At 30.9% G+C, this 27,966-nt stretch overlaps 2 protein-coding genes and 1 non-coding gene across 7 annotated transcripts in view; all 3 read right to left on the reverse strand.

The window, feature by feature from the left end:
* Positions 1-6,325, reverse strand: part of LOC117208983 (beta-1,4-galactosyltransferase galt-1) — a 167,718-nt gene extending 161,393 nt beyond the window's left edge. For both annotated transcript variants that reach the window (XM_033450534.1, XM_033450533.1), the window contains exon 1: positions 5,977-6,325. The gene's annotated coding sequence lies outside the window, so the exon portion shown is untranslated. The remainder of the gene's footprint in view (positions 1-5,976) is intronic.
* Positions 6,326-8,024: 1,699 nt separating this feature from the next.
* Positions 8,025-26,265, reverse strand: LOC117209047 (sodium-independent sulfate anion transporter-like). Of its 4 annotated transcripts, none has more exons than XM_033450630.1 (8): positions 26,145-26,265; positions 18,108-18,292; positions 15,927-16,064; positions 14,669-14,947; positions 13,777-14,086; positions 12,014-12,316; positions 10,125-10,359; positions 8,025-9,996 (listed from the first exon to the last, which is right to left on the reverse strand). In XM_033450630.1, the coding sequence occupies exons 1-8, from the start codon at positions 26,188-26,190 to the stop codon at positions 9,729-9,731; spliced, it is 1,764 nt and encodes a 587-aa protein (XP_033306521.1). In that variant the 5' UTR covers positions 26,191-26,265; the 3' UTR covers positions 8,025-9,728. The 4 variants fall into 4 exon arrangements, with proteins under 4 accessions (XP_033306521.1, XP_033306523.1, XP_033306522.1 ...); XM_033450632.1 differs by lacking the exon at positions 26,145-26,265 and adding an exon at positions 21,112-21,466; XM_033450631.1 differs by lacking the exon at positions 26,145-26,265 and adding an exon at positions 19,389-19,518.
* Positions 25,727-25,808, reverse strand: Trnas-aga. The gene has a single exon. It is a non-coding gene; the product is annotated as a tRNA-Ser (tRNA).
* Positions 26,266-27,966: the final 1,701 nt, after the last annotated feature.

The raw sequence follows: 27,966 nt of genomic DNA on the forward strand, positions 1-27,966 counted from the left end.
TGCGCTGGACACATCAAATATTAATTGAACTTGAGTCACAACGCGTATATAGTGGGCGAGCCCCGAATTAAATTCCGTGGAAAAAGGAAACGAACTACGGTGAAATTTTATCCCCACACACCTTCAACTTGTTTCCACTGTCCGAATCGTCCCGTTTACGAGTTGCATCGTGAATTCCACGTGCCAATCCGCATTCATTTGAAACAGTGATAAACTTTCGTGAATAATATATAACCGTGTGCTGCGCCGCAACACGCATGTTTGCGAAGACGGCGATAAGCATAAAAGCAAGTTTGATACGAGTGATGTCGGTAATCAATCGGAAATTGCTAACAAAGTTTCAATGGGAATGTAAGGTGCGCCGAATCGAAACCGAAACATTTCTCTGCTCGTATCAGAACACGTTGAACGTTTCTAACCGGAATGTTCTTTGCTTAACGACGCGAAAAATGATTAATTAAAACTAGTAATCAAAGTTATTAATTGAATGATTTCTCTGCAAGCAAAAACACGATGAGTGAAATTTCCTATTTTTTTAAGCGGGCAATTTTAAAATCCACTACATTATCGATCTATCTCATATTAGCAAAATTATTTGTACGTTGTACTTCACTTTCGAGTTAAATATATGTTCCTTTCAAAGTTTTCAAAATATTGTTCGTTATAGTATTACGATATTAAATATATCGAAATATTATCTGCCTTAATCGCTAATCACACCTTTGGCTTCTATAAAACTTCTTCAATTTGTCAACTATTTTTAGAAGACTTAGAATCTTGGCTCTGACAGCCTATTTTAATTTTCTTGTAGGCTATTTTAACGATAAATAAATAATATGTATTCTATTACAAAGGATTGGTACTACGAGTAAAATTTCAAGAAGTGTGACCTATTTACACAGCTTAATTTCGTTTTTTCTTTTTTATCGTGACACATAAGAGAATAATTCAAAAAATAATTAAGTGAGACACTTTGTACAATATAATATAATTGAATTACTAGGCTTTTTGAATATGATTTAAAAAATAAAAAATACTAACTAACAGCTGTATTTAAACTATTTGGTACTAACATAATAACATGTGTATTGCATTATTAAGATAATAATGTAAAGTTGTAAGCGTCTTAAGATAAGTCTAAGATAAGTTTTATAAAATTATTTTAAGCAGAAAGAATATTATTTCGTAAAAATTTAAAGATGCATAAATTTTCATCAATCAAAAACAAATCTGCCTGTAAGAATTCCATTTATTTATTATTTTTTATATGACGCTGCACATGTATATTATATTTTGTATATTATTATTTATTTTTAATATTACTCTGTTATTACTTTTTAATATTTATTTAAATCGCAACCGAGAATTTAATTTTCTAATTGAAACGTTACTCTCCAAGGATACAACATAAATCACAAGTTACAATACGCAATTCCTTTTCATTTAACTTAACAAACCAATTACTATTTTAAATTACTTTCACGATGGAATTATACAAACATTTAATTTTCAACCTCTTCATAGACGATGGGAATTATTTTTCCTGTCAATTAAATTCACATATATAAATAATACAAAAATATATTTCTATTTCTGCAGCTTGATCCAGTGAATACAGCCAGCGGAAATCGTAGCACCTACTACATACATCCTCCCATTTGTAAGGGATGATACAAAGAAGAAATACATTGATTTCTATTTAAAAAAATGTCTACTAAAAGGATATTATGTAGTTAACTGTATTCTATTTAATATCTCGTGTACTGGAATGTTTGTTTTGTCACAAAAATATAAATTGTATTCATAAAAGTTATATATATATATATATATATATAGAATTTATATTTTTGTGACAAAATTAATATTCCAATATACAAAGTATGAAATAGAACACAGTTACCTACATATATACTATATATGTATATTACTATATATATTACTATATAATATTACTATATATAATTATATATAATGTATATATGTATATTTAATACATAATGTCTGGTAAATACTATTTATTATAAGTGATTAAATAAGATTAATAATATAATATGCATATAAATTCATTTTCTTCTTAATTTTTGACTTCTCATAAGATTCATAAAAAACGCTATTACTTTCTTACCTATACGACACTAATAAGATACAACAGAGTATAGTAATGGCTGAAGCAAAAAAATGTTGAGAGACGTAGACACATCAATATATAGTTTTTAACACGGGGTTATAGAAAATTCAACAAAGCTCACTTAACTGTACGCAAGAAGCTGTGAATCAATATGAGAAGAGTTAGTGCGCGTGAAATTGGGAATCAAAATACGTATGTTCTACGTAATCTTTTAAATGAATCGATGAAAATTTATTTTGCAACAAATAATAAAAGGAACACAATTGTTTCGGATCATATATTAACGCGTGTAGAATAAATATTTTGTAATAAATGTGCTTTCTTTCTTTTTATATTTACAGGAAAATTTACCAAAAACCTTAACGCTCGTGTAAAATATCTTATGTTCTATGTATTTCTTATTTGAGACCAATTTGTAGACAAGTTGATATTCGAAATTAGAACTTGGTGTTCAAAATATTATTACTCGTATATCTAACTCTTATACACATAAATATTTTCCAACAAGTACAATTTAAAAAAATATATGTAAAACGACTACTGAATATGAAATTTTGTTACTTGGATTATTTTTTCGTTACTTTGTTACAAGTTGAAATTTTGTTATTTTTGTTGCGAATAAAACATTCGATATAAGGTACATGTTTTCTATAGTAAACGTATTCTTATAAAAGTTTTCATGAAAACGCATTACGAAAATATTAGTATCTACATAAATAAATGAATAATTTTTCATCGGATGTTCCTGATTCCTTAAAATATTTCAAACCCAACAAATTATTTGTATTCCAAAATCTCCAAGATATTTACTTCAATTTGCAATTTATATAAACTATAACTTTATTTATTTTAGATTAGTTTGAACTCGTTTCTGAATTTGTTAATTTTAAAACGTGCATAGTCTCACCATTACGTAGAAGCTATGACAAATTTAAATTGTCTATTTGATCCAAGATATTGCGTGTACAAAATACTGAAAAAATATTAAAAAATCTATTTATGACATTGTGTACAAAAAATAGCTTATGAAAATATGAAATTCCCTTTTATCTTTGCTACAAACATTTATGATAAAAAATACTGAGAAAGTAGCATAACCATCTTTTGTAATAAAATATATAGACAAATGAAACTAATATAATTATTTATAATAACCTTTCGGTATTGAAACTATAAATTACGTATTTATTGATACATAGAAAATTTATCTGTATTGAAATTATATCGAAGTGACATTAGCTATTAACATTAATATTCATAAAGAATATTGATATTATCAAGTAATAACATCCGAATTACTGCAAAATTATATTTGAATTATCGTAAATTAATATTTTAAATTAGATATTACTGTCCAATACTAATACATAAAAAAAAACAACTATTCTATGCAATTCTTACAATTAAGGTTCTTTAGCTTTTATAGTTACCGCAGGCTATTTGCCGTAACTAAAACAGGATAACTAAGATCCTGAAAACGGTTTAACATTCAACAAAATCTCTAAAGTGTTACTTTGAAGGATTTTTCAGGGACGAAACTCGAAATAGTTAAATTATCTATTCAAATTAGACCTATCTTTCAACCAAATACATAATAAGATTTTATTTTCCCATATTTATATAAAATTTTTCTTTACAATATATTATAGGAACTTTTGTATATCACATGTTCTCATAATAACTTAAAATTAACACGAATTCTTTTCTTACCATTGTATTCTCCCAATTATCGTCTAAATAGTTTTTAATTTTATTGTGTAGAAACAATTATTTGTTACTTACCAAATATGGTATATAAATAATAGAATAAACATAATGTAGCGGTTTCAGTTTATTAAAAAAATAAAAGTAAGATAATAAATCTTTATTAATTATATCTACTAACATAATAAAACTTAATACTAAAAATTATACTATTCTATTCAACATATATATATACACAAAAATACTAAAAATTATACTATTCTATTCAACATATATATAGTAATATGTATATGATATGATCTAATAAAATAGAAAACTGATTGAACAATAATTAGAATGTTTCATCCAATTTCTCAATAATTTCCATTAAACTATTAAATGATGAATTTCACTCTGTTCAGTACCACCATATTAAATGCGGAGCATCAACCTCATTTCCAGCATTTAATTAATTCACCAAAATTATCTAGAAATCTAATGAACTTCTAATTATAGGTATCCTAATTACGGCGCATTATTGTGCGTCATTTCTTTACGATATAATAAATGTTCGTCCATTACACTAAACATTAAATTGTCCATTATAGAAATTTCTATCTGACTTCAACTTTAAAGTCAATATGTTGAAAATACTTTTAATTTTTAAATAAAGCTTATCCAATTACAGTGTAGAATTTTTAAAATTGAGACTTCACAAGCAAATGAATCAAGAGGATTTTTTATATGGCTGGGAAAGGGACATCGAGAGCACCTGTTTGCACGTGATTAAAAAGTCTACAAGCATCTTTATTTTCTATTTAATTATTTCAATTACATGATATGAAGAAAATTGTTAAGTAAAAATTAAATAAAGCTACATTGATTTTGATTATAATTTTTAATATTTGTAATTAATATTTGTAGTTTTCATTCATTTCTTCTTTAATTAATAATCTAATATAATTTCGTTTATATTTTTATAAATCATTCAAAATTCATGATATATTTTAAATATAAGATTCATGAATTTTCTCCCCATATATTGTTACTTGCCAAAATATTAATTATAATTCCATTTATACTTTTACAATTTTTATAATTCGTTTTATAAAATATTTCAAATAATATATAAATAGAAAGTCTTCACACATCCCTAATTCCTCTTTGTTTAAAAATACTTTTCAACAACATTTTAAATGAATGGAGCACGGTTGATAATTATGCACGAGGTCGGCAAGATCGTTCGATTAAATTAAAATTTGTCCTGGCTACTCTTGCCATTCATTAGGTGGTATACATATACGTACATAAGTATGTCAGCAGTATGTTGATTTCCGTTGTCACAATGTATATAATCAAAAATTGCTATCTGAACTGCACGCAGTCTACACAAAAATTTGTTATTGCCTGTTACGTCTTTTCAATTGATTTGTATTAATACATGTCTTGCTTTTCCCATTATATATCGTCACGATAAGTGAAACTAATAAATTAAAAATAATATAAAATTTTTTATGTATTTTCTACGATGTATAACATTCTATGATTCTATCAGATACTATGTAAATAATAAGCAATATTATTAAATGAAAACTGTCACATAATTTTTTATGACTAAAATACAGCCTTTATTTCGTATTTTTAATAAAAATGATATCACCTGCACTCCAATTAGAATTATTTCAATTTTTAAACGTACGAAATTATAACAGTGATTCGTGCAAGAAAATTTATCCAACAATTTCTAATCATAAGGAAAATATTTTTAAAACAAATCCCAATCGATATTTACACTTAACCTACTGAAATCGCAAAGGAGAATCAATTTCTAATTCTAAAATATCAAAGAGAATTGTTAATCGATTCGAATGACAGGAGATTAAAAAATGAAACAAGAGGATACAAAATAAGCTAGAAGTCCAAAGAAAATACAGAAAGTTGGTTTGATCGGAAGGTTAAATCGACTATGGACATCCGAATCGTGACACACATGTACGAATCCACGAGACAACCTTTCGTCCTCGTATATCGGTTAATCGTGACAGAAATTGAACTGCCAAGTACATTAAACTTTATAGGAAAGTGTTTGGCACGAGTTCGAATTACGTCCCGGTAATCGCATTTCGCGGAACAACATCGACAAATAAAATTCAAAAATTACTCACGATTACGCAGCAACACTCTCCAGCTGGCCCGCATTTCCCGTGTTCAATCGGTGTACCGGCATCTTTTTGACAGTCGTCGTTACTCGTGATCTTTTAGCTCATTGCTTCATCGCGATCGCATTGACGGTCGCCTCGTCGTAAACAAAAAATATAACAACACCGACAAGCGACGATTCACCGGAACCGGAGACCTTGTTCCCTACGAATTGACGCGAACGAACCCGCGCAATGGAACACAACCGAATGCAAAAGCGGACGTACTAGGACAACGTCCTCAACTTGCCTGTCGTTGAGGGCGCCGCGACGCTTATCGCGTTGTAAACGGTCGCCCACTGGCGCACACTCCTAGGGCGAGTGCATCGATCGAAGCACCCTCTACTACCCAGCTTCCTTATTGGTCGATCATCGATGCGCGCGCAACTATGAACGTGAGATATTTTTTACGCATGCGTACTCGCGCGGGGGAAAAAGGGCGCGGAAGCACCCTCGCGCAATATATTTTTAACTTTTATATCTTAATACCATTGAATCATGTCAAATCAGTCGATAATTTATATTGATGTAAGAAAAAGAAATGAGAAATCTATTTTCAAATAGTAGAAAGAGAATGTTCCACAGTTATTAACGAAAAGTTTAGTTATACTCTATCCTTGTCGCTTTTTAATTGAATGATAACATGGCACGAAGGTAAAGAATTATTGCAATAATTTAAACAATCAGGTTTAAAACAGTACGCAATTTTAAAGCTTCGTATTTATGTATTTGTGCATATATGTAATAAACTGGATTTTGATAAATGATATAATGAAGCAAAGAAGTATGATGTTAAATAATAGCTTAATTTAACTATTGTACGTACACAGTAGATAATCTTGATATTTTTGTTGCACAATCAGTGTGAAAATAATGCATGTTCGTGTCGTTACACTTAAATGTATTAGAGTAATGTACAGGATGTCCCACCTAACTCGAGCATCCGATATATCTCGCAAAAATGTCAGAGAAGAAGAACATTTAGTTCGAAGGGGTTAACGTGATGACAGGTAAAATATTTCCTGAAGGTCATTTTTCTCGAGGTTTCAAGGTCATCACAGATTTTTTAAATGAATCTACGTATTTTTTTCCATTACGATATGATACGTAAGATCAAAGCAAATCCAACGATCTGTAATAGTATGAATTTCTGCTGACCTTGAGTGCAAAAAGTATATGTAAAAGAAGTATAGAAATATTTCATAATAAAAATACTATTATATTTCTATTGCAGGTACAATATGATTTTGTTTCAATTATACTGAACTAAACTCGGAAATCTGATTACTATTTAAAAGATTCGCGTCAAAGCTACAGAGTAGAATTATATTCCAACGTAATACCAAATTAGAAATATGAATAATAATTATGCAGACATAGTTATAATTTGATATCCAGATCTTTCTGTTTAAACTTTTTTCTAAATTACAAGTGCATTTGTAAACATTATCATTGTAAACGAATTACTAATTGATAATGTTAGATTTCTGAAAGAAGCTACTCAAACATAATCTCAAATGTAACGCATACGTTATCACTCGAAAGTATCCGAGTACTTACTTAGTTTTGACAAAATGTATTTTAATCACAAAATTACGAATAAATCGAATTGCAATGATTTTGTTCTGTATAATCACCATACATACATTCAGCTATGTATAATAAAATATCGTGATTATAATTTGCAATAAAATTAATTTGCAAAAACCAATATGCGATAATAAAATTGATATTTGTAATTGTCCAGTATCGTAGAACTGTTTCGTTACTTGACAAATTCTTAATATCCAGTTTCTTAAATTTTTACGTTATGGAACAAATAAAAGTGGGACTTTCAAACTGTAAAAAAAATGTCTTCTGATGTTAATATAACTGGTTGCAATATTTAAATGGTAAATACATGAAGTAGTATATAATAAAGTCTATTAGAGTAGTAAATAATAATATATATTTTTGTGATGTTTAACAGGTAATTTGGATTTCCAGACTGATAACTCCATAGGAAACATAATAAGTGTTGCTTCAAATTGTTAATTTATTATTAATTTGAACATGTTGACACATATTTCTGTTACAAAACGGCTAAAGTTCTCAGATATACGAGCGATAATTTATACCGAATAACAAATAAAATTGGACATCATCGTTTGATTCAATTCAACCGATACTCTCATGCACATCTGGAAAGATTAATTTTACATGTACATACAAAATAGTAGAACCATATGTAAATACTCGCAATTCTGCGTCAGGATCATATAGTCACGATGAAAATTTCTCGTATGAAACCTTCTGCTGATTATTCATGGAAACATTCGAATAAAGTTTCATTTTCCGAGCAAAGCATTTCCGTCAATCGGCATCGCGCGGTTACGCAAACGTTATTTATAGGTGAAACGAATCGAAATCCTTCAATACTTTCAATACTGAATCCTATATTTACACGATTCAACGTTAATCCTTAAAAGCTATTACAAGTGAAATTGTACCCTCTATGAATAATTTTGTTTTAACATTACCATCCTGTAATAATATTACCGCAACGTTATCGTTTGCATTCGCTGCAAACAATAATTTTCTACTCTTTATCTAATATCGAATAATAGTAAAACATTTAATTCGATACATTCAACTGTATTAATTGTTCAATTTTTTAAATATACACTATGGAAAACTTTCACACATGATAGTTAAGGACTAAAAAATCTATCGTTATCGTGGTTGAGCGCAAAACAACACGCGATCACGATTATTTCACAATAATTGAAGAAAAATTGAAAAAGATTACATCTATAGTTGTAAATTGGAAAAACATGATTATAGTTCGTGTTTTCCCGTCTGAAGCGTAAAATTAGATAAATTAGGAAGATAAGAATAAAAAACGTGTATTATCTTGAAATAAACGTACCGTTTAAAATAATGGTTAAAATTGTGATTTTACGAAATGTGGCAGAAATTTTCACTATTTTTCCACGGAATAGTTAAGTAACCATTTGCGGAATTAATTTTAATACGAGTGCAGGTAATTTTCTTAAAGCAAACGTTATCAGACTTATTCGTCTTCTTTCATAAGCCAATGTCAGATGAAATAGTATTCCTCTCTCATATTCCATCTCTATCGTTAAATAGAAAAAGAAAAGAAGTCAATTTTAGAGTACTGTAAATATTACGATATAACTACGTATGGATATTTGGATCTAACATCATTTAAATCGTCATCGCAATCGAATATTTTACAGAAAACAATTAAAAATATTTAAATAACGCGTTCGATCAAGCCAAATGCTGTACAAATGTTTCGCGATAAAGAAAATTATTTCTTCATACGAATGATTAAATACGTTTCCTCTTTTTACATGCATATAAAAACGTGGCGCCTTTATTCCATCGGATTTTTCATCGAATAACGAGAAGCACGATTTCTTGATCGTCTTTTCATAAAACGATTGGTCGAGATGCTGTTTGAAATGACACCTTCGGCGCGGTTCGTGGAATTTCAATAGATGTTGATGCATCGAAAGGCAAATTGAAGGCGACTGAAGTTGCACGAAGAACTAATCTTGGCCGAGGCGTGTTCCATCGTTAAATAAAATACGTTCAGCGTTTCGTGAGGCTTCGTTAAACGCGAACAGGTTGAAAAGAGAAGAGCAGCTCTCGTTGAACGAAGCTTAGGAAGATTTCAGAGGCAAGTGTCCCGTGCATTCGTTAGATTCAAAATTTCACTCGCGTGGAACATGAGGTGACGCGATTCTACCTGAAAATATTTGAGCTATGCTGCCGGAACTTCTGAAGGACATCGTGAGAGAAGCGTCGTAGCTTATCAAAGTTCTCTTAGCTTCCTCGCACCAATTCCAGAACACCAGCTTCTGGTCCCTGGTTTCCAAGTCGGCCAGCAGCAAAGCGAGGTTCTTGGCGACGGTTGCATCGATTCTAAGCACGTGACGACCTTCCACTACCACGGGAATAGTTCCTACTCTGGCATCACACCTAAAGAACAATAATGTCAGGTTACTCGAGGTAAATAAAACGAACGGTCTGACAGGAGGCTCGCGAAACCGCCGATTTATGATCCAATTACAAAGCCAGTGAAACGCGATTATGGTGACTTTACTCACCACGACATCACCCGTTCACGAAGATATTCCGCAGCTGGGTAGCTCAACGATTGTTTCGGCGATACAAACAGAATCGTCAGCCCATCGACAACACGTTCCTCGATCAATAATCCAGGTCTGGCCGCGAAATAGAGCAGGAGAATTAGATTTACCGCGATCCCAGCAATCATGCCGTATTCTGGACCAATTGCCAAGCAGCTCAACAAAGTCACCGTCAAAGGTATCAAATCGGTCTCTACGAGTAGAGACAAACGCTAAATTACTACAGTCCTACGACACAGCCGATTGTCGTATGAATAGAATTCCCGTGAGGCAAGTGAACTATCATTGGGACTAGACAAGAGGACCGATGATATCGTAAAATAGCATTCTACATGGCAGATGTTGCCAGTTCGCGCGTGAAAATAAATTATACAATGAATGGAAGATCACAGGGAAAATACGATAAATCATATTTTTCTCTTTTGTAGCGGGGAAATTTTTAAATTCACTATGCTGTCGACTATCTTCGTGTACTAAAGTTATTTGAGATTAAGTGCGCGTATATTCTGTTCCTTGAACCTTTCAACGATTAATATTTATTATGCTCGTGGTATTTTTCCGATGTTTATAAATATATTTATCGCTTATTTCGGAGGTGTAATCTTTAGGCTGAAGTGGCAACTTTCGTTAAACTACATTGCATTAAAATGTTCTATTTAAGTTAACAAATAACAGTTGTTGTGGTTAACTTTGCTACGCTCGACAATGTTGAAACATGAAAATTAACGATTTTCATATATTATATTACTACATAACAAATTAACGTAGAAAGTACAAAATAAATAGAAATGGATTTATCGTGTTTTACCGTGTGAACTTTGATCAAGATGAATAACAGTCGTGTTTAAATAATATGAACAGCGTTTTTTTTCTTTTCTTGTTAGGTTTCAAACTGTCTCTCAGAAATAGGTGATAAGTCTATGAACCGACCACAACCCACAACCAAACAAATTTTGATAGCGTAGGGGTGATTAATGTTGATACAATCGAATATTGAATCTTAAGATCGCTCACGTTCTCGTCCTGTGGTCTTCGATTATATCGTATCAGGATTCAACTGGTTTAATCGTAAAACGACATTAAAATCGGAATATCAGGAAAAATGTACTTGTCATGTTTTTCTCCCGTGATCTTCGTGTATAAATTAATTATTGAAAGTTCAAATCCTTTCGATTTGTAAAATATTTAATTATACCGCGGTCTTCAATCGTAACTTATTACTCTATCACGTAATATCATTGTAAACTATCAAAATGTATCAAACGTTTCCTTAATCCCAGTTTTGTATAGTTGATGCATATCAACGTATCTTACAAGGCTGTTGTTAAACTTCTTAACATTAGAACTACCAATCTTCATTCTACTAATCAGAATTACGAAACAGTATGACGAAAATACATGAATATATGTCATCGTATTTGTGATAATAATAAAAATCGATATTGTTATTAAAAACATTCGTTCGTTTAGTAATTACAAGAACAAGGAGCCCAGTACCGATGGTTTTAGCTGGCTTGATAGTTCTAATATTGGATAACTAACTGCAAAACCTTGTTCGATACTTTTTACGACTTTTATGCAACGTCAAGCTTTAGTGAAGCTTAACAGTTACCCTGTTAACGAGCATATTCTTTTTAAGAAATAAATTCACCATGAGACGTGTCTCGGTTGCTTTCACGTTGAAGGACTAAATAAACGAAAGAATATTGCGTCTAATATTTTTCCGCCAGAGTATACGCATAGAGAGACTTTTGAAAGACTTTTCAATCTCTTAGGGGTAAAAAGCTGAGACGAAGCCGGATACGATGCGTTGAACGTAATTTTTTTCCTCTTAATCGGATCTTTACTTTTCGTTCTCCAAAGTACGGTGAAAATATGAAGTTCAAGCATGTAGTACATGGCGACTATAATGACTGCAGCGAGTGTTGCCTTCGGGATGAATTGGAAAGTCGAGGTCAGAAGGCCACACGCTAAAAGCACCAGGCATCCAGTAATTACACCGCCCATCGGTGTTTTTACACCCGAAGCGTTGTTTACGGCGGTCCTTGTGAAGCTCCCTGTGGTTGGCATTGATCGAGAAAAGCTGCCGAAAAGGTTGCACAGTCCCAAAGCCAGCATCTCTTGATTAGCATCAACGGTCTTCCCTTTGGCTACAAGACACAGATTTTACCATACAAACTAATGTAGGATCTTTTTATTTATTTAGAAATATTAGAAATTAGGATTTCCAATGATTAAAACGTTTCTACTAGTTGCAATACAATTTCGAATAAATATAATCGTTGAAATGAAGGATCGTTCGTAATATCAAAATATAATCATTTTGTTATACGTAAGAGGCATTTAATACTTTGACTGCCACGGTGGTCATTGGTGACCGGAGCGCTTGAACTTCTTACAATTGTAAAAATTGCATCAAAATTCACAGTTAGGGCATTTTCAATATAACCGATAAATAGAAGGTACTTTGAAACAAAAAGTGACCCATTGAACAATTAAACATTTTTATTAGAACATGAATAAAAAAAAAAATGAGAACAAATCTTGCATCTAACGGTGCACTATGTTTGCATCCATATCTTTGAGGGATAATCTACGAATATTATTATAAACACAGCTTAGAAAATAATCGTAAATGCTGCTTTATAATCATATAATTGAAGTTAGAAATGTGCACATACCTTACTATTATATACAGAATGAGCAAGTACTGTTTACTAGTATCATCTACGCGTTTCAACGATATATTCTGGACGTTTCGCTTACCACGAAATAACGAATGCGAATGCTTTGTTGAAATAAACGAAGCCTTGTTATAATATGTCGTCACTATGGTCACCAGTGACCACCAATAAGATAAACGGTCCATTGGGGAACAATGTTGTCTTACATCATCAATTTATTATTATTTTGCCATTATATGCTTTGAATAATAAGAATATTCCCGTGGCTTCCTGAGCGAAACATGTGATTTCAACGTGGCAATCAAAGTGTTAAATACGCGAAACAGACAGCGCGGTATCAAGAAAAATCATTGGTAACAATAATTGTGAAAGATGAAAATATTAAACGTGAAATTATGAAATATAATTAGCGATGGAAAGTCAGTGATTCTGATATATGTACAAGTAAGATAAACTAGTAGCGAAGGAAGCATTTTTTATTTATATTAAATTATTGAATATATTTGATGTATCTGTTGTTGCGTTACGTTACAATACGCACAAAGGGATATTATAATTAATTTTGTTTTCAAATACTCGTTACTGAAACTTCCATGCGAAGTTGAAACGATATAATTTAACGTAGCAACTTCGGATCTTTGAAAGTACGAGCTTTGTTTCCTCTTAATTTAACTTCCATTTTGTTTGAATTTTAATTTAATGTTTTAACGTTGCTGCCGAGTTATTTGTAATCTTTAAATATAAGTACAGTTGAGAAATTCTTCGTTTTTGCGTTAAGATACGGCGAATAAAACGAGGATTGAACAAAGAAAATAAAAATGACGAACAATCGTGTTTATATATTCAGTAATTTATATAGATAAAAGATGTATATATCGTAAAGAAATTATGAGATTAATATTTTCATTTAACTCTAAACGACGTACCAAAAGCTTTAGCAATGGCAATGCTCTCCAAAATGGCAATCAGCGGGACTGAAATGACAGTGCTTCCGAGTTCACCAATTAACTCCTCAAAGTTATACGTATGGTTTCCTTTCACGAGAGAAAATGGTGGCGGAGAGAACGGCGGTAAACCTTCCGTTATATGTCCAGTAATTTTGAAGGGTTTAATACCGTAAGAGTATAACGAATAGCTTAATATTATTCCAACAATGACGACTACGGCGTTCCTCGCCAACGATGTTACCCACATGAATTTTTGCAACGCCGTGCCGCTTTTCTTTGCAGGTAATTTCTGTTTCGCGATAGTTAAGCAAACATGTTATTTAAGAGAGTGAAGTTCAGTTCCTAAATATAATTCATTTTTACAGGATATTTTTAATATAACATCGTTAATGATCTCAAATATTGCGTTCTCGTTGCAGGAACTTTCAACGATTAGTATTAAATATGTTCTGCGGTGAATCATTTTCGTTTCCGAAGTTTCTATAATTATGTTTTTTGTGATTCTGTTACTTTCGGTAGAAATATAATTAAAAGAAATAGACGAAGATATAATTTTCATCAATCGCCGATCAACAAATATCAACCAAATCGTAAATAGATAAATTCCAATAATTAAAAGTACTAAATTTATGTTTAACGTGGTTACTTTATGGAGAATATTTCATAATCAAAATATTCGCGGAATTAAAATCTCCAAAAATTAAAACGCGCATTAAGGTGGAATTTACGCTAAAAATATTTTCGTGTCTTTCAGCTACCTCCGTCCATATACTACCGAATCACGAATTTGGAATTACAATAAAAAATACATATATGTATATAATATATTAAAAGCATATATTAAAATAGTGACAAAAAAAAATAATCTTACTTTAAGACAAACGAGTAAGATCATCGAACAGACTCCTAATATCGGGTCCCAGAAAGTAATTTCATTTACGTGATTGACAACTTTGGTAACTGCGTCGATAAAGGAATCGCTTCTGCCACTCAAACCAAGCAACGTGCCCAATTGAGATGTTCCAATTATTATTGCAGCTGCATTAGTGAATCCAGAGATCACTGGCATGCTAACAAACTGCACAAGAAATCCCAAGCGGAACAATCCCATAAACGTAATCACGCAGCCTGTCAGGAAACATAGAAGCACCTGAGAAAGTAAAAGATTCGCTTGTTGCAATTTCAGAAAATTATCGCATTTACTTTAGATTCTATTTAACAATTATTCCATTTACTTTGTAATGGAAATCAGATATGATCAACGATGTTTTTAGCAACGTATGTACATATACGTTCTGAGATTTGGATAAGTTATGAGATTTTGCATGCGATAGTTTTATGTACTCCGCGAAATGTTTAGAAAGGTACATTGAAAGCTTTATGAAACAACGAGATTGTAATCTGCGACGCGAGAAACTGGCCTTGTACGAATTTGACGAGCTTCTTTCAAATGGAATTTCCGCTCTTTCCTGGTTAATCAGACGCTTTTCTTTAAGAAAGTTAACCAGACTTCTAAATATTGTAGATAGCAATCTAAAAGAGAAAGGTCTGGCGAGCAAAACGGACGAGGAAAAACTTTGTAACCCAGTAGCACCTACAATTTCTTAAAAAGTCGCTATTTCCGTCTCAAATATATCAGTTATCTCGTACACTATCCTTCACTTCAAATTTACTATATCATTCTTTCTCAGAACTTTGTTTCATATTTTAAATACAATTCCTTTTTTCACATTATTTAAACATACCGTTGATAAATACCGCTCAATTAGAAAATACATAATTACAAAATATTGCAAATAAGGAAACTATCTATTTAAAGAAATATCTATTTAAACGAAAAGATAACTATTTTACTTACATGTAGAGTTTAGATAACAAAGTGGCCAATATCTGAACGATGCAACTCTTATCCTTTGAATAGCGATAAATTTGTTTATCGCGTTATTTCGCAAAAGTTCTCAAAAACAAAGCGTATATACTTGAAAAGAGCAATATTAAAGTTGCTTACAAAGTTTGCTTCTAAAGATTTTTATTTTTTTATTATCAAGCACGTTTGATTTTCTAGCAGAAATTTCCGATTCGAAAATAGAGATAGCTTAGTCTTATGAGAAACGCGAAGCTGCACTTACCGCGATATCATCTCCCAGTCTTATAACATGATTTTGCGACAGTAATGCCATTATTGCCGTAGGACCCACAGTGATGTCCTTGCAGCTACCGAACACCAAGTAAACCAAGCATCCCATGAAACTGCTGTAGAGGCCGTACTGAAGTTTTCAAAAGTTTATCTAACGAGAACCGCCTTTCCGGCTACCATTCCATCGAACTGTTCGTTTTTATCAATATTTTTTTTTTCCGATCGTCGAGAAACAACAACACGCGATTACATTCGCAAGGTAAACTAAACGTCACGCTACAGTCTTCCTTTTATGTTTTATCCACACGTTCCATCTCTTCCCTCTTTCATTTTCATTTTATTCAAAATGTAAAACTTGCAATTTGAACAATAGCCTAGCTTCGATTCGTGAAAGATTCGTTTATATCGGATGATCAATACGTTTACCTTGATTTTCTCGCGCTGTGAAACGAACAACGTTTCTCTCTTTTATGGAAACGAGTTGATTAACAAAAAGCATTTTTCAACAAACCAAACGATATTGTTTCGCTCGAAACGATAATTAATAATATAAAATAGTAACGAAAGTGACGAGCAACGCGAATAAATACATTTTTATTGTTTCGTATATGTTAACAGGAACGCTCGGAATAATTAAAATAGCGGCGTTTAAAATTCATGCAACGATTAGGAAGGATTTTATTGCTCGTGAAACCGTGTAAAACATTCGAAAGAATATTTCAAATGATTTATTTGCGTAAAAAGTCACCTAAAAACCTACTTCCTTCGACTGTACATCTACCACTAATAGTGATACTTTTACTAATTATCCTAACGTGCAAATGTGAAATGTGCGAATCTTAACTCGTTAAGGATCAACTTTGCCTTAATATTCTTCATTTACACTCTTTTCTTTCAATCGATTTATATGAAATTTTGTTTCTTAACACTTTGGCTGCCACGCCGAAATCACATGTTTCGCTCAGGACGCCACGGGAGTATTTTTATTGTTCGAAGCATATAATGGCAAAATAATAATAAATTGATGATGTAAGACCACATTCTACACCGATGAACCGTTTATTTTGTCGGTGGTCACAGGTGACCATAGTGACGACATATTATAACAAGGCTTCGTTTATTTCAACAAACCATTCGCATTCGTTATTACGTGGTAAACAAAACGTCCAGAATATATCGTTGAAACGCGTAGAAGATATTAGTACACAGTATTTGCTCGTTCTATATATAATTGTAAGGTATGTGCACATTTCTAACTTCAATTATATGATTATGAAGCAGCATTTACGATTATTTTCTAAGCTGTGTTTATAATAATATTCATAGATTATCCCTCAAGGATATGGACGCAAACACAGTGCACCGTTAGATGCAAGATTTGTTCTCATTTTTTTCTTATTGATGTTCTAATAAAAATGTTTAATTGTTCAATGGGGCACTTTTTGTTTCAAAGTACCTTCTATTTATCGGTTATATTGAAAATGCCCTAACTGTGAATTTTGATGCAATTTTTACAATTGTAAGAAGTTCAAGCGCTCCGGTCACCAATGACCATCGTGGCGTCACAGGAGAAACCGTGGCCGGTCATATATGACCAACGTAGCAGTCAAAGTGTTAACATTACGTGCTGTAAAAAGGAATTCCAAAGATTTGCATAACATTTTTTCCGTCGTTGTTACGTCCACTTAGATTCTACGTTCTTTATGAAATTTTGAAGAAATCGAAGCACTTCTAACGTTAGGATAAACCATCTCTCGGTGTTCAATAAATCTCAAATAATTAACGACTTTGAATAATTATCATTCGTAACGACTGTCACTATCAAATGTACGATTATGCGATAAAATTATAAGATTATTCTACATTTTACTTTTTTCGCGCTTCTTCGCACCGTAACGCTTCTTTTAAAAACGCGACGCGTTCAATTTCAAACCAACAGATTCGTTTAAATACTTTCGACGAATGGATCGATCTGAATGAAAAACATGGAAACATTCTATTTAAATACCTAGAATAAAAAAAAATCGATGAAAAACAAAATGACAGAGCGTAACGTAAAAGAATTGCTAGCTACGTTTCAACGATGGAGATCTATCTCGCGTCTGTGTTCTCCGAAACTTTATTTTAAATTCAACAAGAAGAAAGTTCAACACTATCGAACAAGTGTACACACCTGAGCTGGAAGTCCGGCCACAATTGCGTAAGCTATGCCCTGTGGTATAGCAGTCAAACCAACGGTCAATCCTGCCAAAACATCGTGCAGAAGTTTCGACAAACTATATTGAGGCAGCCATGCCAGGATCGGTATCCTTCGTAGAAGGAGCTGCTTCAAATCGAATCTGGAAGTCACGTTCCTACCTGAAATTTCCCAAGTTTCACAGTTTATACGATATGATTGCCAGATGAACGAGAATTCGTCTATCTCACCAAGCAACCATTGTAATCACGACCAACAACGTTTTTCGATCAATGAAACATTAGGTTTGTTGTATTGGATATCGCGTTTTAAACAAATCCGTCGTCTTCGATAATTTACTAAAAATTCTGGAATAAACAATCGTACGTTGACAAATACTATTCTGTGTTGAGCGATACCGGATACATATATTAGCGAATAAATTGATAATGCACCGATGAACATTAATTTATCCGTGAAAATAATGTCCGGGCCACGGTATCCTCTCTTTCTCTCTCTTTCTCTCTCTTTCTCTGATAAATAGAGTTAAGTCGCTTGGTTAAAGATATGTATATTGAGATTAATAAAACTCTGCTTTCGGCTCTTAACTTTTACTCCTACGAGGAGAATATTATCAGAATAAATCTGATGTTTCATACACATATTACGTAATTTTGTTTAATGAAAAATTAATACAACGGGTAATTGGATATCAGGTGATCAAATTATACAATACATCGTATTGTAAAAGAATTTTCGTATTATTCGTCGGTAAACTATCTTATTCAACACCGGTGCTGATAACGCAAAATAACGGCATTTTTTAATATCGTTTTAATATTTATATTTATCTCGATATTAATATTATCTTAATATCTATATTTTTAATATCGTGACAAAGTAGGTTGCAAAAATAATCGGGCGTAGCTTCTCGAAAAATTATTCTTGGAAATAATATTTATATCGAAATATTTATATTTATATTAGTACATTCGCATTTCATAATTTCCTAGTAAAAAAAACTACTGCTACTATAATGTTTAAATATGATACAACAATACAGCGTTGGAAACTTTTATCTCTAATTCATCTACGTAATCATAGTAACGTCATAGTAATTTGAAAAATTGAAAGTATGTACGTGTTCGTGTTAAATCAGCCAGGATAAAATATGTCTCTAAGTTTCCTGATTCAAAGTATCAACTTCAAAGTACAAAGATCTTTTTATTCGTATCCTTAAAGTATATAGACATGCATTATATTTTGAAACATTCTTACTCGTCGAAACGGCAATATACACCACATCCGACATCTTTCACTAATTATTTTACGGTAAACTTCACTTTACAGAGAGCAACGAGCTGTTGTTATGAATCAATATTTCACGTAGGAATTTTACGTAAAGGAAGCTTGTTTCAAGACGATATCAAGACGAATGAAACAAGACTCTGATCTTACACAATAAACACCGGATGAAAAATCGAGAGAACGGAAATTAAGTCCTTGAATAGCAAGGCATTACAACATGTTCGTTACATTGACTGCAATCTTTGCATACACCGTTAATATTTTCATGATGTCAGCATATTTTCACGAAATTACTTTCATAATAAAACATTACTGATAAATACATATAACGTTATGCCGTATGAAACAGGAAATGTGTCTCGTATACTATCTACTTACGTATTAGATTATTATTTAGTTTAACTAAATAATTATGTTATAGAAGCACTGTATCATTTTACGTTAATCTAAGTACGACGTTATTTTGCAAATCTGTTCTTTTCGATATAATGACGAAATAAGCTTAAAAATAGTTTGAAAGTATCTTCGTGAAGATTATTTCTGAAAATGAGAAATTTCAAGGATTTCTTCGAAAAATTTTCAGATTTAGGAAATGTCGAAACAAAATTTGAAGATAATTAAGTGAATCAATGATATAATTGTACGAACTATTGATTGGAGATACAAAACATGCAAAATATTTGCAAGATGTGTTTTTATTTTTGTATTTCTTGTTAAAAAGGGATGGAAATCTTCTGCATCGTTTCGAGGATTATTACTGAATTTAAATATTGCGTAATTTAGGCCATCGTATATTTAAAAAAAAAATGTCTTGAAATATCAGCCACGTCCACTTTCCTGAAGAATTCAATATTTGTAATCCGAGATAACGCTATAACATAAATTGTGTTTGCGTTGTACATATATCAAATTGAAGCAGATAAAATATTCTAAGCTATATTTTCAACTTTTATGTTTGTACACAACTCGTATCCCATTTTTCAAATAACGCATAAACTTTTGAATAATCCTCCTGAAGCTAGAATAACATGCACATTTTTCTTGTTAAATGTACGTACGTAAAAGCTAGAGAAATTTAATACGTCGGTATATTAACAAAATATTAACGAAGCAATTTATAAAAATATATTTAATAAATAATAATAAACCATGCATTTAAAAACTTGATATATATATTTATTTTACTTCAGAACCTTTTTCATAAAAGTATTTCTCGTTAGTGATGAAACTAAAATATTCTTACAGAAATGAAATGTACAAAAATTGAACGAGAATTGATAATTAAGGATTAATAAATTTAAATAAGAATTAAATTATTACGTTTAATTATTACGTTTGCAGGAGCAGCTTCTGTTTCCTACGAGTACACACTTACCATATATATGTCACATATAATCCTTTAAAAAATCTTAAAGTATTAATGAACAACTTTATCTGTATTACTATACTTTCAGACATCAGATATCATGTATGTCGCAAAAGGAAATAAAATACATTACGTATAGAATCTATCAAAGATCGAACCCTAAGCAATGGACTTTTTCAAATAACAGAGGCATACTTTATGTCATATTTTATTTCGAATCATTTAAATTATCGCTCTCATGTTTCTATTAAATATTTCGATAAACGACCGGACTTGAAAATTTCTATATTCATTTATCTCTTATATTGTTTTTATATGTGTACCTACATAGCACCATTATTTAAATGCACCACAATCTTCTCTTAATCGATAAAGCAATCCTATACCGATGTCGTAAATTGATTAAAATCAAATACGATCTTCGTCAAAGTAAAAAGTAAGATTCACAGAATATCACCGGCGTATTCTTTCTCACTATTCGTCCACGTTTTTCACGGTGGCACGCTTAATAGATAGTACAGTTATAATTAAAATCGTAGCAGTCAAGACACTGAAACATAAATTTTCAGCGGTAAGATGAACATTCAGATAGCACGTTTAGCCGTGTGATTACCACCCAGCTCTGTAGATAACAACGGTTCAAGCTAACGACACGACGATATATTGACACTGCATAGAGGGACTTTCTTTATTCGCCGAGATACACTGGTCTAGATGAAACGTTTTATCGGACGAGCCCACTAATTCCATTTGATAACAGATCACATGATTAATAACAACAATGAAATTGCATTTCAGTACGAAAAATCCCTGATCCGCTTTTGAATCACAGTTGAGCACACGATTTAATAAAGTGTAAAGATTTTGAAAGATAAATCCTTAAAAGAAAAGGAAACAGAACGATGTCGAAATTTCATTTTATTTATACTTACATGTAGAGTTACATATGCACGCTTCAATAGAGAACTTTTTAACGATGAATTTTTTAGAGAATTTGTATAATGATATTTAATATACTACGAAATATTACTATACTATAATATATAGAAGATATTATAGAATACCATACTGTCCTAAATATAGCGAATATACTATTGTAGTATCATAATATAGGAAATGCTAGTCCTATATATAATACTTTAAAGTATAGTACTATTTAATATATATTTCTTCCAGAAGGAACAAATATATATTTGGATATCGAGTTTTGAGCAACTTTTCCATAACATAAAAACGTATAATTATTATTTTTATATATCGACGTTTCAAATGTTGGTAAGAAAAAGAAGATTATAAATATGAAAATTGGAAAAGGATAGTTGATGTTTGAGTAATTATTAAGGATTCTTTTTACATCCGATCCATAAAAAGCCAAATCTATTAAGATCTATGAGACAAACGCGATATGCTTGAAGTAGCGTGTGACGGAATAATATCAGTTACAGCCACATAGATACTATAAGTATACATATGTATGTGGCAATTTATTAATCGATAATAAATATATTTTTTATCAATGGATTTTGAACGTCTGGAGAGATTTATTTCATCCAAGTGTAAATTTTACTTCAACCTCAATGATAATGCAAAAATGATAAAAACATCAAATTATGATAGAATTGAAAAAATGTATTTCAACGATAATATAATATTCTACGAATATAATAATTCCATGAAATTAAAAGATGTATTTTTGTCAGCAATCTGTTCCGTTTGAGTGACAAATAACGACAGCAGCCTGACATAGAAAGACTAGAAATTAGCAAAGAGAAGCTTATGACGAAAATTTCAATGATGAGTCGATAAATTGAATCCCATACAGGCCGATCAATATTGGTACATACTATTCAATGGATAAAGTACAATACGTAAACGCACTGTCCGAAAACAAAGAACAAACATGATCTGACACGTTTATCGAGTGACATTTAGAACATTTCTTCGATATACAATCCTCGAACTAATTGAATAAAGAATATTTATTTAATGTGTTGAATTAAATTATTTATCAAATTTTATTACTTTTATGCCTAGAATAACTTCAAAAATACGATCAAATGAAATTTTTACTAAAAATGAATAGCAATCATCGTTGAGAAACAGTCAGTCGATATGTGTTAATAAAGTCAACAGTATGTACCGTAAAATTCGTAAGACGTTAAATTAACATCAAATTGATAAAGACAATAATCTTGTGCTATATTCCCCGTGAATACACAGCAATAAAATGTGAGCCATAATACTATGTAATAAGAAGCATATGACACTTAAAATCAAAGTACAAACAATATATCTGATTGTGTATACTATTATTCTTAAGTTAGAAACCATTTTCTCTGGCACGATAATTTCATTTAGAACAAATAAACGGCTATAATTGAAAGCTGGTACTTTTCCCAAATGTGCAACTATCGTTTAATTATATACGATATTACGAATAATTGGCATTTATTTAGTTGAAAAATAGCATTGAAATGATTACTTTACCACGACTTTACATATTTTAATCTCATATTTCTATTGTATGAAAAAACAAAAAAGATACCGGAAAAAATCTGAAATGTGCAACTAGTAATTGAAAACATTTTCAAATAGTTTAGTACATTTAAATCCCGCGAAGTATATTATGAAAGATACAATAATAGAAAATAATGATAAGAATATAACATCATATTCACAAGAAATACTAAATTCGATCAATGTTACAATTTTACGAATTTAATATTTGACTTAATAAATCAATTTTATAAATTTGTATCAATTTTACATTGGTTCTAAAATACCATAAATTTCAAATTTTAAGCTTCAAAAGTATTAGGTAAATTGTGATTAATATTATTATGTTATTAATATTAAGATGGATTATTATCTATTGATTTCCATCATGGAAATATATAACAACGATATATTTATTCATTCCTACTATGAAAATAAATAAATTCAACTTCTAAAAGGAGATTACTTAATAGTCAATAATAATGAACCATTAACTTAGATGTAATGTTCAAATAGAACAAGGCAGATAATAAAAACAAGGACAACGCAACGTCCGTCCTTGCAATTCTTTATCTTTATATCGATTGTCTTGTGTGTTATCATACGCGAATATGTATATGTACTTCAAAATTTGCTATACATTACCCAGATAATTTCTACATATTCTTACAAAATTTTTCAAAACTTAATGGTTTCTTTCTAATCTACCTTTCTTTATAATCAAATAGTCTCGTCATTTTAAATTATAATGGGCACATATAATAGGATATATTCTATATATTCAAAAATAAATTATCTCTTCTAATAAATTACATTTAGTTTAAATATAATTAATATTACTGAAATACTTCAAACATTCACATGAATGGATCTTACAAAAATATGTTTACACTTATTATTAAATTATTATTATTAATTAAAATTATTAATTAATACATCAAGTGTTATTAATAAAGAGGATAACTTTTTAAATACAAAATTGAAATAAAGACACGACAAAATTGGAATACATATGTATAGAGGTAGATTCACAAATGCATGTGAATACGTCAGAGGGTAAATCTAAGCGAAAAAATGATATACGAATATATAGCATGGTCTGGTTTAACTGGAAACTCTCAAATATCTGGAAAAGTACGAATGATACGAAAAAATATTTGAGACAAAAAATGTATGGTACGAGGGGGGCACACTGTGCTTTTATCTATTCAACCTTGCGATCTTGAAACGTCCTGTAAAGGTGACATTAACATTTTTTAATGGGTACCTCCAATTTTTATTACATATTCTTGTAACCGACATTCAAACGTTTTTGAAATACTACAAACTTGTGTCTTTTGCATCATCCGCCATAGAGATATAAATTTTAAAATTCAATGCGCCGCCGGCATTAGCGTTACCCGATGTACACCGCAGTAGCACAGAAAAATGTGTCTGATAGTGGCGCTACCAGTATGACATTGTCGGAACACCAAGTCATAATTTTCCAATGTTCCATAACTTTCCAAAATAAATCGTCAGTTTCGTACTGCATTTAGTAGTAAATTCAGTTTTTTGTATTTATCCGTCGAATCAGAAAGCTCACATCTCGATTCCGAATAATGCAAGAGACACACGTTTGTTGCGTTTTGAAAACATTTGAATGTTACCTAGAAGAATGTGTAACAAAGAGTGGAGTATCCATTAAAAAATTTTCATCTCATCTTTATAGAACTTTTCAAGACCACCGCGAGATCTAATAGATAAAAACAGAATATGTCCCCCTCAATACCATACAACTTCTGTCTGAAACATTTTTTCGTATCAATCGTTTTTTTCCAGATATTTAGGCACTTCCAGTTAAAGCAGGCATATTATATGTCTTATATATATTACATTATATATGATACTTTAGTTTTCGAGTTATGCATAATGAAAGAAAATTTTCAAAATTCTCGCCTCTTGCAACACGCTACTACGTGCCTTGGTGCGTTCTGAGCTTATCTAATGTTTACGAACGATATCCATCGATATAAAGTAGACGAAACTTTGGCCAGTTACTTAACCTGTTACTCTTGCGAATTCAGTATTAGATTTGGAGCTATTCGAAGTATACCTACTACATATTTTCATACAACTATGTCATACACATATGAGTATGGAACTTAGAGTTAAGACGTGCAGTATCGTGTAAGAGTTATCTATATATACGTACAAAATAAATGTATTATGTACAAGATGTTACTATAAAAATTTAATATACTTAATTGTCATAAATTTTAATTAAAAACATTATGATCAAAAATATATAATTCAGCAAAGACTTATAAAATATATACATTTACTTTTTATCAAAAATTTTTTATAAATATATCGGAAATAATTGATTCGAAACATATACTGCATAGTAATTGAGAGAATAGTAGAAAAGGAAAAAACAAAAATACAATTTTTTGTATTTACCAGCCGCAGTCGGTAGGACTCGAACCTACGCTCCCAGAGGGAATCTGATTTCTAGTCAGACGCCTTAACCACTCGGCCACGACTGCCACAGTTTCCATATGCTATTATTATAGTATAAATATAATAGAACGTAAAGATAGTATTCTAAAACCAAAAGAATGGTTATATACTATTATAACATTTATTCTACTTGGTAACTAGATGAAAATCTCTATTAAACTATTGTATATAAATAGGAATGCATCTACGAATCATAACAGAATGATACAGAAGTTCCACATAATTAAAAATTTGTCTAATCCAAAAGATACGTTCATTGTGTACAAAACATTAAAATCATCATGAAACAATAAATAAGGCGAGTTGTAGTTTACAATATACAAATGTTGTTGACAAATTGAAACTTGAGAGATAAAACTTACTCAACAATGATGTTCTTTCGTCGATACTTCCTCTACTGTACGACATTTTTGCATAATCGATATCAGTACTATATCAAAACTAACAGCTTCGACAGAAAATAATGTGTAATGTGTAATCTAACGAAACTGGTAACGTCGATAAAACAGAACATGATAATTATTAAGTACGATTCTTGATAGACCATTATCATTTCAAAACATGTGTGCAATGTCATGAACATTGCACATAATATAACAGATTCATCTATTCTACAATATGAAAAATTGAAAATTAAAAATTATAATTTTAAGTATCAAACGACATATTACAAAACCAATTTTTTCGGATTATAGAAAATAAAAAATGTTAACCTCAGTATTGATAAACGTTGATTTATTAAAAATTCTAATCTTACAGTATCATATTTATTCCTATTAATTAAAAATAAATGATGTCTATAATTGTAAGTATTCTTGAATATTTCAGTCATTTCAAACCTATAACGTAAAGGATTAAAACACAGTTTTCCACGATAAGAAGAAACAAATTTTTTTCGTTACGTAGATTAAAAATAGAAAAAAAATTTGAATTAATGGTAATTGACAACTTCTTCAGAAACATAGTATGAAGATTATATCACTACTAAATACTCAAATAAATCTGATCTTGACAGGAGGCTACAAATGATCACAGTTCCTATTGTTTATCGATTCAATAGCCTTGATCAATGCGATATCTTTGCTTGCAACAATTTGCAAAATAATTGTCTCGAGAAGTTTTTCAACAAGCGCACAAGAAGGCACGCATTTCGTCCTTGAAATAATTAACTATGATTCGTGCATGGTGTACCATTATATTACTTATTTCATGTTCGAAAATTTAGAACGTATTTATTAAATTCAGAGATAAATAAATTTATTCAGAATAAAGAGCCCATGCACGAGACATTTTGAATAAATAATTGAATAGAGTAAACAAATAATGGAATACCTTTAAACAGAAATTAGAATATTCATTCTTTTTATAGCACTTTATTTGCAATATATATATATATATATATGTATTCTTATTTATAATTTATAGCCTTATAATTACCGTCAAAAATCGCATAAATTAACTTATTCCTATCAAATGACGAATTTATACCCATTCAATTACTCACTCGTACACGTGTCTGCACTCTACAATATATCAAAGGTGCTTGCGTTCTAAGGAAACAATGAATTTCACTTTGATGGACTTCTTACTAAGAAATTATACAAACTGCACTATGACTCAGCGTGCAAACTTTTTGTAGCGTAAAATGGACAATACTATAAAAAATATAACTCAATAAATTAATACATAATTTATACATATAAATAAACGAGAAAAATTATATTTTATCATCTCTACTATTGAATACTATTTACCTCGCTATTTGCTAGTGAAAAATGACATACACTAGTTGATTTTATTACTTAATATGTTTCTGCGAACTACCAGTGTCATGCTTCATCAAACAAGTAGATCGTTGCTCGCATGATAATTTATAATATACAATTATCTACTCCAGTAATACACAAGCCTAATGCAGTCACTTGCACTAAGAAAAATCCATTGAATGTGATTGTTTCTTATGATATGAAGACGTAATGAATAATGCATACGACTAGGGGGTGTCCTGCTAATTACACATTAGCAAACTAATTTACCGTGTACATTTTACACACGTTTGCATTATCCCACTTTGTTTTCAATTCTATTGACGTCAAATCTCGGTGGTCTATTCGAACACCGATATTGAACATGCTGGAACGACTCCACAAAAAAATTCATGATCGAACATGAAGCACATTCCTC

The sequence above is a fragment of the Bombus bifarius genome, unplaced genomic scaffold, assembly GCF_011952205.1.
Source record: "Bombus bifarius isolate JDL3187 unplaced genomic scaffold, Bbif_JDL3187 scf7180000008165, whole genome shotgun sequence".
NCBI lineage: Eukaryota > Metazoa > Arthropoda > Insecta > Hymenoptera > Apidae > Bombus > Bombus bifarius.

Bases quoted from the DNA above. Each gene is read 5' to 3' on its own strand.
- LOC117209047 (XM_033450630.1), bottom strand. From the start codon at position 26,190: ATGTCGTACAGTAGAGGAAGTATCGACGAAAGAACATCATTGTTGA. The intron at 18,293-26,144 runs GTAAGTTTTATC...GGGAAATTTCAG, and splicing joins CGAAAGAACATCATTGTTGA to GTAGGAACGTGACTTCCAGA. The intron at 16,065-18,107 runs GTGTGTACACTT...TGAAAACTTCAG, and splicing joins TGGCCGGACTTCCAGCTCAG to TACGGCCTCTACAGCAGTTT.